This window comes from Macaca nemestrina, chromosome 7, assembly GCF_043159975.1.
Source record: "Macaca nemestrina isolate mMacNem1 chromosome 7, mMacNem.hap1, whole genome shotgun sequence".
Taxonomy (NCBI): Eukaryota; Metazoa; Chordata; class Mammalia; order Primates; family Cercopithecidae; genus Macaca; species Macaca nemestrina.
The window spans coordinates 48,550,113-48,565,037 of record NC_092131.1 but is presented as its reverse complement, the minus strand read 5'-3'; the positions used below and the strand labels follow the sequence as shown (position 1 = coordinate 48,565,037).

The following is a 14,925-nucleotide window of genomic DNA, read 5'->3' as shown; positions in this document are numbered from 1 at the left end:
TGGGCCAAGTTCCCCTGTTAGTTTCACAGCACTCTGTATTTTCCATTGTAGTACATAACCATGGTCTATACGTTTTTGTGTGATTATCTAAGTATTACCTGCCTTCCCACTGTATACTATACGAGGACCTAAACCTTGCCTGTTTATTTTATGAGATCCCCAGCACTTAGCACTCTAACAAACTGCTATACAAATGCCAACATACAAAAAAATATTTTTTGAGTAACTGTAAGAGGAGAATCTGGAATTTGGGAGACCACTTAAGGAGAGGCATTGTAATAGTCCAGGTGAAAAATGAGAGTCTGAAGTGGACCTTTGCAGTGAAGAAGGAGGTGTTATGTACAGATTAGGGCAGGTAGTATATGGATTAGGATTCTCTGGGTGTAAGTAACACAGTGAGGACACTGGTTCACATAAGCAATATAGGAATTCACTGAAAGGACAGAGGAGGTTCCATTTACAAAAGGACAGTCTAACAGCAGCTCCAAGAAGAAAAGTCAGAGCAGTCCTGTGGGTAGGAAGAGCAGAAACTGATGGGAGTGATCTCTTTAGGCCACCACTGGAATATATCAGCTTCAGTTTTCAGACCTTATGTCATTTCTAAAGATCTCAGGTCTGGGGGAGAAAGTCTGACTGGTGTACCAGTTTCCTGGCAGTCCTAGCAAGACTACATGCAGGTAGTTTCCCAAAGAAAAAGGAGAATGTTGTTGATAAAAGAAGTGGAGGCCAGGCATGGTGGCTCACACCTGTAATCCCAGCACTTTGGGAGGCCAAAGTGGGCGAATCACAAGGCCAGGAGTTCAAGACCAGCTGGGCAACATGGTAAAACCACGTCTCTACTAAAAATACAAAAGCATTAGCTGGACGTAGTGGCAGGCACCTGTAATCCCAGCTACTCAGGAGGCTGAGGAAGGAGAATCACTTGAACCCGGGAAGCGGAGGTTGCAGTGAGCCGAGATTGTGCCACTGCACTCCCACCCTGGCGACAAAGTGAGACTCCAACTCAAAAAAAAAAAGGGGGGGGGAGGTAAAAGAAGGGGAAAGGCATGATGGCCGGAGAAACCCACAGCTGTCCACCTCAGGAGCATCAACAAAGAGGACAAAGATTGTGAATAGGAGCCAAGGGTCAATCCCAAGTCCCTAGCTTGGTGGATGGCGGTGCCATTAATCAAGTTAGGGAATATGGGAAAAGGGCCACAATCTAGGGGGAAAATGATCTTGGTTGTCCCCTAAGTACTGAATCTACAGTATGGTCTTAGACCTCAGCAATTAGGGATGCGGATGTGGTTAGTCTCTCTACAAGAGGGAAAACCATGGGAATGAGTGTGACAATTTAAGGACAGAGTAGTCAGGGAAGAAAGAAAAGCACCATGGATGGAATGCTAGGGAGTACTAAAAGTTAAGAAGCAGATAAAGAAAGCAAAGCTAGGCAGGTAAATGATATAGTTAATGAGGCACATTGGTCTATTGATAAATCAGCTGTTTTATGTTTTTGATTTTCAGAAAAGAAGGTAAGGCAATTTTCCCAGCCTCTTATGAGGAACATATTTGTGATCGTCTGGTCAGTGCTATCCTTTACCTCCAGGTGGAGAGCTAACAGGCTTTTCATCTGTTTCAGAGCTTAGAGGAGAAGTTGCCAGCTAGGATTACCCAAACAGGTAATTAAGATAGGCTCGTCCAAAAGTTGGCTACTCACAGTACTCCAACCAGCAACATTAGCATCGCCTGAGAGCTTGTTAGAAATGCCCACCCTGTGTCTGATGAATGAGACTCTAAGATTCCCAGGTGATGCACATGCACATTGAAGTATGAAGAACAGTGTCCTAAAGAGGGATACGGAATTTGTGGCTTTCAGGATTGAAGAGAAGGGTGACCTAACTCTTATTGAGTCTGGAGGACTTGGAGCAAAGCGCATTGTGAGTTCATGATGAAGAGGAGATGGGCCTGGGCCCATACAATTGCAACACTTTGGTGGGCACTAAGGGGACTGGGTACCAACCTCATAAGCCTAACTGAGTGCTTCTGTGGGTGAGCTCAGCACCAAAGGACTAGAGTTGCCTGTTCTAAAATGGACCACACCTGCCTACAGGGAGCAAGCAGTGGGGGCCACCATGGATTGCACAAACCATTAGACCTGGCAATTAGGTAAAGTTTCTAATGAGTAATGAGGTAGAAGCCAGATTGCAATAGTTGAACAGCAAAATGGAAGGTGAGAAAATGTACCCATTGAGGAGACAGTAAGGAATCTAGAAGCTTAAATACCAAGGGAAGGAGTTAGCAGTGACAGCCATCTACAGAGGGAAGGAGGGACAGGGATGTTTGTTTCATTTTGTTTACAATCAGCACATTTAAATACTTAGGGGAAGGAACAAGTGGGGGGGGGGAGGGCAGGAGATTGGAGACACCTGAAAGATGTTAATTGATGAGGTAACACCCTCACTGAGATGGGAAGGGATAGATGTGAGCAGTATTAAGAAGGCAGAATCAACAGGGCTTTGTGACTGACTAGACATGTGGAGGTCAGAGGAGGAGGAGTTGATTTCCCTAATGTTTTTTACTTCAAGGGAACCAGGGTGAAGTACAGCAGGAATGAACACTATTGCAAGGGTTCAGCTCTGGTTTGGATTGAAATTTAGGAAGACTTAGGTAATAGATATTGTTTAATGTTCAAGAAATATAACATTCTTATTATTACAGTACTATGTCCTAGACCAAGTTATGGCCATCCTATCTTAGAATTGGAGGAAGTGTTGTAGGAAAATACTAGACTTGGAGTCAGAACTCCTAGATTTGCAGCCTCTAAATGACCTTAGGAGAGTTATTTAACATGTTCGACTTGCATCTGCCTTAAATGGATAAATGGGATAAAAACAGTGGCATACCATGGCTAGGGCAGGAGTAGTAGTTTTCCCTGGTGCAGTTGATAAAGGGGTGTGCCGTCTTCAGAGAATTTTAGAACAATACTAAAACCAACTAAAAGTCTTTTTAATATCACCAAGTGCTGACAATTCTAAACAAGGTCAGTGAGTAAAACTACCCCCTACCTTGATGGCCATGGAATCATAATATGCATTTCTGAATGTACTTCAGTATGTACCTGATAGATTATAAAATGCTACAAAATGTAATTTTTAAACAATTTTCCTTCAAATTCATGTGACTTGTGAGATTCAGAGGGAAAATAACGGTTCCGTTTTTATTTTTATTTTTTTTTAAGTATAGCAAATCTGATCTGCAAAAATTATTTGGTCATACTGAGTTAGTGATAATGTCATTTTTTTTAGGTAAGTGATTTATTTACTACAGAATTCTGTGGAGAATGAGTGAAAAACATCCTCACTGTTTTTGTGTAATAGAGAAATAAAAAACATTAACATGATAGCTTTCCTTTTGGTCAGGTAATTAAATCACAGACCTAATAATAAGGCCTATACAGACTCTCTGGGTGATAAAGCCAGTTAAATGAATTAATTACTTCAGTTTCTGGATGCTCCGAAATAAAATACTATTACCTATCTCACAAAAGAGTCTACTGAATTCTCGGAGAGCATCACATCTTAGAATATTTTAATGCTTCAGCTATTTTTAACAGGCTCATAGATAAGTATTAACTAGAAGGAATGCCAATCGTAAGCATTTATTTCATGTTTTAAATCTACCTAGCATGCAGCTGATAGAGTATGAGACTCATTCCATTGTAAGGATTCACTGCTTAATTTCTACTGTATATCTGCATTTTAATAATGCAATAAGCAACCCCTTTTATAAAAGCCCTAAAGATACAGCACAAGTCTGATTACTAGTTGGTCTTCTTAGCATCAGTCTCTGATACTTCATTACCTGTGGGTGTAGACGCTGGGCTTTGCACCACAGAGAACACCCTAGCAGCAGCTGTAACAAAGAAGCTGACTCCAACCCCATCCTTCCCAGGCTATTGTGCTAAGTGTTGAGTACTTTATAATAATCCATCTCCTTTACATGCTGCTTATAGAGAGGACATTATTCTACTCAAAAAAAATGGAAGACAAAAATAATGAGCTTGTAAAGTTCATTGTTAAATTCCACATATTATTCAAAGAGTCTTTAAAACAAAATATGATATTAATAGTAATTACCATAGAGCAATATTTTAAAAGTAACTACTGCTTTAATTTTACCTGATGTGTTAATCACGAGAAAAAGACTGCATTTCTGGCATTTTGTATGCTAGACATAAGTGATATTTATACCAAAATACAGTTGCAAATATGAGGTATAATGACTTTATATTTAGTCACAGGGTAGTATTTTAGAAAGAAAGTTAGTTTATATGTATAATTTGATTATTGGTTTTCACATAATTTAGAGAAAACAATCATTATGGATAATGATTACTTTAAAAAGAAAGCCCTTAAAATCATGGAAGAAGTCACTTGAGAAGAAATCCATCCCTCAGTGGGTCGTCATCTTCTACTATAAAGCTTGCTGTACCCGTGTAATGGGCTTGTCCTGATACTTCCACTATAACAGCTTTAAAATCACCACATTTCGCTTCCTGAAAAAAGATGGAGTATACTATCAAAATATTGCACTCATATTGTATCTGGCTTGAAAATTGTACTCTTGACTTTTATCATGTGAAGGAATGGCAAGGAAATCCTACGGGCAAGGGAAGGTTTTTAAGGAGAGTGACATGGTCAGACTTGTGTTTTAGATAACTGTAGCTGTAAAATGGGGATCAAACTGGAAAAGAGAGAGACAAAAGACCCAGAAACATGTTAAGAGATAACCTCAATTCACTGAATGATTCCACAGTCACTACGGGAGTTTTCAGTGAAGATGGAGAAGGAGAATATATACTAACACAGAGACAGTTTGGAGGTAGAACTGATAGGCCTCTTGACCAATGCATGTGGGAACTGAGGACTAGCAATAAGTTAATTATAACCATAGTTTCTAGCTTGGAAATGATGCTAGTGATGGCATTAACCATAATGGGGAGAGAAAGGAAGAGCACATTTGAGAAAGGAAGGAAGGAAGAACTTTTTAACAAGGTGAGTTTGAGACACCTCTGGGACAGTCATTTAGAGATGAGTATAATGAACAGTCGGGATTAAGTGCATTATATTCTGAAAGACATACAGGGTAGGTAGGCAGGGCAGGGATAAAGGTTTGGGAGTCATCATCAGTAGATGGTTGAAAACTAAAGCCTAGGAAGTGGATGAAATTGCCCAGCAGCATCAAACTGTAGATGAGATGAGAAGGAAGCTGAGGATGAAGTGATGGGAACATCTAAATGGAAGGACAGGGAAAGGAAGCTGGGACAGGCGAAGAAACTGAAAAGGTACCATCAGGGAGCCTGGACAGGCCCACACAGACAGGGAGAGAGCATGATGCAAGTGAAGACGTTCTGGCAAGCATGATCAATAACTATAAAACAAATAACTGGAAACATTAACTTCAGCATATCTTTTTATGTTCTACTTTTTAAAAGAAGAATAACTGAAGCGAAAGGTAAAATGTCAAATATTGTTGGGGTATAATACTTTATCTTTTTATAAAGTTGCTGTAGTGTGACAGGTCCTTCACCAGGTTATGTAAGGATGTACGTGCACTGCTTGAACCCTGAAGGCTGGGGGGGTAAGCCAAGGGCATGGTGCCCAGCCAAGGAGCAGGTATCCCTGAGAACCCAAATATCCCAGAGAATATCTGGGAACATACCAAGGAAAACAGTCCTATCACACATACACAGTAGGCAAAGAGCCAGAAAATTAGCTTAAAAGCAGCTTAGAGTCAGGAGGCAGGATGGGTCTCCATAGTTGTTCAGCTGCTTCCCAGGAGTGCCTTGTATGGAAGTTCTAATAAATGCATCGACTTGCCAACCTGGACGTGTCTGAGTCATTCTTTGGTCTCTCGGCTCCCTCTCTATTTAGGGGGACATTGCAGTCCCAGATTCTTCTCATAACAGTTCCTATAATATAAAGCCTCATTGACCTTTTGCTCTGACAGCAATATAATGTAATGCTTTGGTCTGTTCAGAGAGACCCACGTTCATGACCTGGATCTGCTACTCACTAACTAACCTCTGGCAAATTACCTAACTTCTCCAATTCTCCATTTTATCATCTATTTAAAAGGATAACAACAGTACAGTACTGACCTTCTAGGATTCTTGTGAGGATTAAATGAGATGGCATGTATCAAGTGTTTAGCTTGAAAACTGATGAACAGTGAAGTATCCAATAAATGTATGTTATTATTTTTATGTTCCATTTCAGATTCTGAAGACAGTGTGTTCCAAATTTTTGCATACAACATAAATGGTTTCACATGTCTAAGATTGCTATATGATGTAGAGATCTTTAAGGAAACTCTAATATTGAGAAACACCAAATCTTAAAAACAGCTATATTAGGGTAGATTGTTTGCTATGTTAAAGGACTCTTTATGAGTAGAATAATTTACTGAATGTAGATCAATCATTCTGTAGTAGATTTCATTTACTACTGAGATTCATTACTTAGCAGTTAGCACATTTAAAATTTTATTCCATTACAAAAATTTGATGTTCCACAACCTTTCAGGGCTTTCACATCCTATTATATCAAATAAAACACTAATATAAAATAAAACAAAAAACTAACAACAAAAAAAACCCAAACCCTGATTTAGTAGTTCTTAAACCTTTTGGTCTCAGGACCTTTTTATACCTTAAGATTTGAGGACCCCAAAGAGTTTTTCTTTATATAAGTTTTATCTATCAATATTTACTGTATTAGGAATTAGATATATCTGTTCATTACTTCATTTTAAAAATAACAAACCCATATTTTTGTGAAAATAACTATGTTTGCCAAAACAAAAAAATTTATGAGAAAACTGGCAATGTTTGATATTTTTGCAAACTTCTTTCATGTCTGGCTTAATAGAAGACAACTAGGTTCTCATATCTAGCTTCTGCATTCAATTGGTTGGGTTATCATACATCACGTAGCCTCTGAAGAACTCCACTGTACAATCTTGAGAGAATGAGAGTGAAAAGCAAGTAATGTCATTATTGTAAACATAGTTTTGACCTTCTGAACCCATGGAAAGGAACTTAGGGGCCCCCTGGGGTCCCAAGACCACACTGGAGAACCAATGTCCTAGTTGAAAAGAAGTTTTTACAGGCCTGCTTTAAAATTCTCTTCTGAAAGCTGACTGAAGAAATTTATCAAACACCCAACTCAGGCCTCTTCAGTCTCATGAGTGACACATTTATAAATAAGAAGCGAAGGGTGTCACTTACCCTCACAGCTTTCCCTGTGAATACTGAGCCAGTGGTACTGCTTTTGAAGGCTCTGGTCTGGTTCAGTTCCAGAAGCCCTTTGTGATACTGTAAGGCAATTCGGGCTGTCACTCCCGAGCCAGTGGGACTTCTGTCAACCTGTTTCAGAATAAATGAAGATAGAATGTTCATAATGTTTTAGTTCCATATTACCTGGCGTTTGTCCCTAAACATTCGGTTTTAATACCTGTTCATCTGCAAAAACACAAATGTTGGTGGTTGGTTCCTTGGTATAAGCATCTTTTCCATCTGTTAATATGGTTCCATATAAAAAGGCAAGGTCTTCACTATCAGGATGATTAATTTTAAACTGCAAATAACAAAACAACCACACAAAAAATAAATATTTTGATTCAAATTTATCTTTATAAATAATGCAGATGGGTCATTTTTAGACGTAACTTTTTAATCATCATTTTTAAAATACCGTTTCGGGCAACGTATACTAATTGCTAGAAATTATGTCGTTGTCTAGATGAAGTAACAACTTTATTGGAAGTTATAATTATTATCATACTTTGAGTCCCTTCTAAGGAAGCTGTCCTGCATGTAGCCTTTGCTAAAAAAAGTAGTCCTATTTTATACACCCCTCCCACCCCAAATACACATAGTCTTTGCAGCACTGACCCCAGGATGGTCAATCCACAGGCTGGTGATGGCTTCTCCAACAGGATGAGCTAAGGCAATCATAGTCTTATTCTCAGAAGCTTAAGGAGGATAATGTGGGAAAATCAGGCTCTGAGTATCTAGAGCTGAAGTTAATATCAATGATAGAGACAAAGGCTGTGAGAGGACATAACATTCTGTAAGAATGCAGAAGCTATTAGGTAAGAGAAACAATTGGATGAAAAATAGATTTATTGTAGCCAATGAAGTCAGTTGATTCATCAAAAAGCAGTAGATATGCACACAAAGAAGCAGGCACTGGCAGGGTAACTAAGTCACTCAATGGTAGATTCAGGTCCAAATGTGCAAAGCTACTTGTTCTTGGAAGTCTAGTTCTTTAACTTTTCCTGGATTTCTGCAAACATTTGTAGTATGACTGAGATTGCTATAATCTTACTTCCCTTGTATATCCTTATAATTAGTACTTTCTACTTCCAGTTACATGTCATTTAAAGCAATGGAACAGCTTTGGGTTCTTAACATCCAAAGAGTCCATCTGAAACCACGTTAAAGTCTCCTGCAGATTGAATCTTTGTTCTCCATCCTCTAAAAGCGATATGCCCCACCTCCGCTATAGCACATTCCAACACAATGCTCGCTTCCCCCACTGGAGCTAGCTCCTCGAAGATGGAGTTTGTTCTCTCGGATCTAGCATAGTGTCTAACATCCATACAGTATGTTTTTGGTAAATGTTTGTTAAAAGAGTGAATGAACGAAGATGAATTTATATTAACTTTAACTCTCCATCCCCATGGCCTTTTCCTAAATCTGCTTCAGCAGTGTGAATGGTCAACAGTTCACAGAGTAATTAATTGTACTGTCTGATACATCAATAATAGAACTTCTCCTCATTTTTCTCAGAATCCTTCCTCCCTCAAAGTCGACCCCTTGCCACCTTGTTGAGTTCAAACTCAAATGAGAAGGACAAAATTACACCTTTTATTAAGATATCCATGACTTTTTCTCTTCAATTCATTAAAAATTAGGATAAATTATTTTGTGCCAAGTTGTTAACTCAAACTATTAGCTGTCCTGCTTAATGGAACAGAAAATTAATGTACATTCAGAGCTTCAAAAGTTACTATCATAATATAATTGCATATATTGGTACTGGCAGTACCAGAAAAATAATTTATAATACTGATACAGTATATATTCTCATTTTGTTATTTAAGTTATAAATTATTTTAAAATAAAGCTTCAGAACATAATAATTATTAGTACATTAGACACTATCTTACACAAGTTACTTTTTACTACCAATAAATTCTCACATACTAAACATTCAAATACTGTACATGTGCTTTATTTATAGGTCCCAATTTCAAGGTAAAATGTGCTTCACTTGTGCTAGAAGTGAAAGAATATTCTAGAATTATTTATTATCTAAACTGATTTTATCAAAATAGCTTTCCCAAGTAAAAACTAGAGTTATTTAAGTAGTTATTTGAGTAACTTCTTAGCAATATAGGAAAAAAATAATAGGAATTAATGTTCTCTATGAAATAAGAAAAAGGTTTAAATCCATTTTGTATGCTATATTTTACATTTATTATTCAAGTTTTACAGAATGACCACAAACATGCATTTAAAATTTGTACAATTCTATAAATACATTTCTACACATTTAAGGAACTATAAACTATATTAGTATGTATGTATTATTAAATTTAGTAATTGCTGGGTGTGATGGCTCACACCTATAATCCCAGCACTTTGGGAGGCCGAGTTGGGAGGATCACTTGACGCCAGGAGTTTGAGGCCAGCCTGGGCAACATAGTGAGATCCTGTCTCTATATAAACACACACACGCACACACTCACACTCACACACAGATTTAGCTGGGTGTGATGGGGCATGCCTGTGGTCCCAGCTACTCTGGAGGCTGAGGCAGAAGCATCATTTTGAGCCTGGGAATTTGAGGTTACAGCAAGCTTTGATCACACCACTCCACTACAGCCTGGGTGACAGAGCAAGACCCTGTCTCAAAAAAATAATATTATCATTTACTGAACATTTACTATTGGCCAGACACTACTCTAAGTCCTTTACATTTATTGACTTATTTCATTCTCACAACCCTACAAAGCAGGTATTTTTTAATTTCCATCTTGCAGACAGGAAAACTGAGGCATATGGAGGTTATGTAACTTGTCCAAAGTTATATACATTACAAGTGGTAAAGCTAGAATTCATAGAGAGTTTTGCTCTAGAGCAGGGGTGTCCAATCTTTTGGTTTTCCTGGGCCACACTAGAAGAGAATTGTCTTGGGCCACACATAAGATACACTAACACTAATGAGAGCTGACGAGCCACAAAAAATTGCAAAAACTCATAATGTTTTAAGAAGGTTTAAGAAATTTGTTTTGGGCCACACTCAAAGCCATTCTGGGTTGCATGTGGCTCGCAGGCCATGGGTTGGACAAGCTTGCTTTGGAGGCTAAGATTTTAATAAGTACCCTATTCTTAGTACTACTAATAATTTAAACATCATTTAATTTTCTTTATAGACCTAATAATGTATATTTCCTCCATGCCACAGAGAAGGGCATTGGTTATGAAAGCAGAGTAATACTGACCTGAGCTTTCACTGCCTCTGTTACCGTACTCGCTGCATCCACAAGGTCCCTGGTCTTTGCAGAACAAATGTCTAGTCCTAACTTTTCAGCACTAACAAATGCATAAAATGCACCGCCATATGCAATGTCCACCACCACCTTTCCATGTCCGGGAACATCCACCATGAGATCTAAAAAAAAGATGTGTTTGGAAATAAGATGTGTTTGTTAATAAGTATTTTAGCAACAAAATTCAAAGGATTTTTAATATGTTTATCTTTCAAGAGGGATGTTCTTTTCCTATCATAAAAATAATGAAGTAAAAATCAATTTTTTAAAATTAGTAAGCATCAAGTGAATAAGAGCTAGACGCATCATTCTATTTTCTATTTTAACTTGATGATTGCAGAAGTTACAAACTGAATGCCATGCTTTCCCTAACTCATACAGACATATTCATTAACTTCTCTGAGGATCTTTTCTAGGAAACACCACTGAGACCGAGAGAGGGAAACCCAAGGGCACCCCTGTGAACACTAAGAAGGAAAATGTCTATTCCCCACTTGTACTATGAGAGATGGTTTAAAATAGTAAGGATCTTGGATCCTATTTACAAATCGGTTTTCTTCAGTTGTAATGTCAAAACAAAAATTTTAAAAGATCTACATAAATTATATATACTTATCTACATATTTTCATCTCATTAAGGTATCCTGCAGGCAAACACACAGAAAAAAAGACATTGTAGAATCATTGAACGCTACAGCATCATCTTGCACCAGGGTTTTTATTTGAGCATTTTAAGTCTCAACATCCCCAAAGTTTCACCTGAAGGTCAGTAGTTTGAAATCTTGAATCTGTATTTCCAAAGAAAGGGGGCTGGGTGATGTTTATTTCCCCTCTTCTCAAATTTTCCTCTTTTCCTCTTCCCTAATTTAAGCTGGCTTGTTGATCACTGTCTTTCAGGGAAGCCTATGGCAGGGGAGAAAGTTTGTCTTTCATGTTTTTATTTTACGGAAGCCTAAGCTCTAAGGGAAAGACATCTGTTGGCAAAGGAGTGTCCTGAAGGTAGAAATATTTCTCCTAGAGATACATTTTTTCTGCCTTGAGAAGAGTGGAGGCTGAAGGTCCTTAGTGCACAGAGGACTTGTGTTAACTTCCGCAGGGCAACACAGGAGCAGGACGTGAAGAAACAGAGGACGGGGAGGTGGTGCAGAGGGCATGGACCAGGTGGGGTGGGACAGCCAATGCTGCTGCTCCACTTCGCTGATTAACTGTGTAAGCTGAGGACTGAAGTGCCATCCTCTCCAAGGCCACAGCACTTTTAAGAAATCTTGGCTCACACATATCAGGAAAGGGGACAACACATGGAGTGATGAGGCTAAGTGAACCAAAAGGACAGAGTAGGGTTTCAATTTCAGAAATTAAGTTTTGGGAAAGAAAATATGTCTTGTGTTCCTGAGTTTTCATGCTAAGTCACACAAAGATACCAGCATGCTATCAGTCCACAGAAGGCTATCAGTATGCTGTCAGTCCACACTAGTCCACAGAAGCCCTTTTAACCCATGATTTGTTAAAACAGAGCAAGTTTATCATCGAAAGAGTAAAACATGCTGTGGATTGTAACAACAAAACTGAATCAAAAATGTCTTTATCTTGATGCTGGTGCAACAAGAAAAGCAAATTTAATGAAAAGAGAATGGGGAAGTAGATAGAAATGAGAGACTGCTGGAAGGTGGAGAGCTAAGGTGAGGGTGCAGATCAGCATTTACCAGGAGACCCAGGTGACGGTCCCGGGGCTCAGTCTGCCTGCCCTCTTCTCTTGATTGTAACACCTGAATGGGGCATTGGCCCCCAATCAGGGGGCCAGGATGGAGTTGGGAAGCTGGTTCAGGAGAAGTCATCCCTGAGCCTACAATCATTTCCCTGGCCCACCCTTTCTAGAATCTTGGGTCTGGTTTTCTCAGGGTGGGCAGTTGGGTAGGGTGCTACACCTCACTGAGTTTTGGTTTCCTTTTCTTTAAAACGAACCAAATTTCCTTTAAAGTTACCCTTGTCCATCAATTATCTGTGATTACTTCATTTTTTAATCATTAAATTACTAAAATTAAAAATTAAGATATTTATTTCACCCCTGAGTACTTCCTATGTGGCAGGTCTTTACATATACTAACCCCTTAATTCATTACATTAGCGCCTTAATTACTACAGCCCTGAGAGGTAGGTACTGTTTTACTTACTATCCTCACATTATTCCCTGACTTACCCACCAAATAAGTGGCAGAGCTTGGGGTCAAACCCAGGACCAGGTGACTCCAAAGCCCAACTCTTTCTACTAAAATACACAACCTCTATCCAGAATGCAATCCAAAGTCTAAGGGTTTTTCTTTTCTTCTATACAAGCATATCACTGAAATTTCAATTTGATTTACTTTGCTTAAGATTTAGTGAGCACCTACTATGTGCCGATTACTGTAGAAGATATAAGAAGTACAAGGAAGAATAAAACATAGGCTTTTCCCTTCTTGGAGTTTAGTTGGACAAGATAGATTTTAAAATACGCTGTATCTGTGAATGAGGGGTGATACACTAAGCAGTATTCCAGAAATTGAAACATATCTCCTTAAACTACAAAAAATTTTAAGGATGAGAGCCAAGCAGTATGATAGGCCAGGGTTCCAACCATAGTTCTGCCATTTAGTGTGTCTTTGGTGTCTTGTGCAAACTGTAACTGCTATTTCTCCTAAAAGAGTTGTTTTGAAAATTCCATGTGTGGGGAGTTCCTGGCACAGATTAGGGACTCAAAGGCCAAAACTTTACTTTCCAATGGGAATAGGTTTCTCAAGAGGACCAGATGTTTACATTTGTCAATCAGCATATTCTTCTCCAAATTTCATTTATTTAGTCACTCATTCAACAAATATTCATTGACTAACTACTCTTCCAGGGACCCAGAATACTGTGAACAAAAAAGAGTTTGCATTTTAGCCCGGTGGGGTGGAGAAGAACTCAGCAACCCTCCGAGGTGGGTACTATTGTCATCCTCATTTTACAGACTATGATACTGAGGTATGAACTCTAGCACAAGGTCACTGAGATGGGGAGAGGTGGGGCAGTGACCTTGAACTCTATGTCTGCCTTGTATACATTTTTCAAAGTAGAGAATATAGCATTTCGTTTTCTTAACTCAGTTACCATTAATGCCCATTAATTATTGTAGTCACACACTGATGCTTTCAGGAACTACTGAGAGGAACTACTGAGGTCAAGTGGTTGACTGACCCTGCCCTAACTGACCCAGAAATGTGATGTAGTTCGTGTTCTTGCTGCCGGCTGCCATTTCTCACGGAAGTCTAGAGTGTTTCTAATCTGCTGCTGTAGTTGCCTGCGGGGAATTCTGGTAACCACGCTAGTTAAATTGTTGAGGTTTTAAAAATGGAATCTTAAACATAAATTCTGTCTCCCTCAAGTGGCCTCCCAATCTGGAAGTGACACCATTCTCTGGGAAAATGGCATCAATTTCTCCAGAGGCATTTTTCGTTAACTTGTGGATTTCAGCTGCCTGAGGTTGCTCTAAAAGTGCCTGTTTTATTACTTATCATTCATAATCAGGCTAATCTGAAACCTAGTTCTGCAGGGGGAATCAAGGTCCAACTTTCTAACAGATGATTTGCATGGCTTGAAGATTTTTAAGAGAAGGATAACTCTGTTCCTGGTAAACTGGCTCCTGGCTCACTTCCAGTCACAACGACTAAAGCATTCTTACTGATAGACTGCGGCCCCCAGGAGGTAGTATTCACATGAGAAACCAGATGCCAACTTGCCAGGTCATCCCCATGAGGGATCTCCCTCGTGTAAGGGTTATGGTTATACAGAGGCCCTGCTTTACATAAGCTGTACAAGGATCTGTACTAGGGAATCCAGCAAAACCTTTTAATGGCACAATAGGCCTAGGGAACTTTAGCAATCATATATACCTTGCCATCTATCTCCAGGAATACAGTATCTTGCACACTCTCATTTAATCCTAACAAAAAACTCTACGAGGTAAGAAATAGGCACAGAGAGATTAAGTAATTTGCCTCAGGTTGCACAGCTTTAGGGGGTTATCAGGATTTGACACCAGGCAATGTGTGTTCCTGTTCTTAAAGAAAAGCAACATTCGTATCTTAATGATTTATAAACTGCTTTGTTCATTCCTTCTCATTTAATTCTTCCTCAAAGAAGTGGGGGAGGTGAGGAAAGGAGACCAGGTTTAGTAACTTACTGTGATTCTGTGTCTACCAAGCATATTCTGAGCCAGCCTGGAACCCTGGTACATTGGCTGTTCTTCGCTCTTTCCTTGACCCTGACCGTACTTTGCTTTACCCACCGGTGAAATCTCTAGGAACGCCT

The 14,925-nt window shown here is 39.1% G+C and overlaps 1 protein-coding gene across 10 annotated transcripts in view; it reads right to left on the bottom strand.

The window, feature by feature from the left end:
- Positions 1-14,925, bottom strand: part of LOC105473638 (trans-L-3-hydroxyproline dehydratase) — a 75,096-nt gene that overhangs the window by 59,377 nt on the left and 794 nt on the right. For 7 of the 10 annotated variants that reach the window (XR_011625831.1, XR_982370.3, XR_011625830.1 and 4 more), the window contains exons 2-4: positions 10,552-10,721; positions 7,494-7,616; positions 7,268-7,405 (exon numbers count right to left, since the gene is read on the bottom strand). Coding sequence is in view for 7 of the 10 variants with exons in the window: in XM_011727514.3 (XP_011725816.2) it covers positions 7,268-7,405; positions 7,494-7,616; positions 10,552-10,721 (431 nt within the window). In the remaining 3 variants the exon portion in view is untranslated. The other 3 variants (XM_011727516.3, XM_024790251.2, XM_071100094.1) reach the window with 2 other exon arrangements.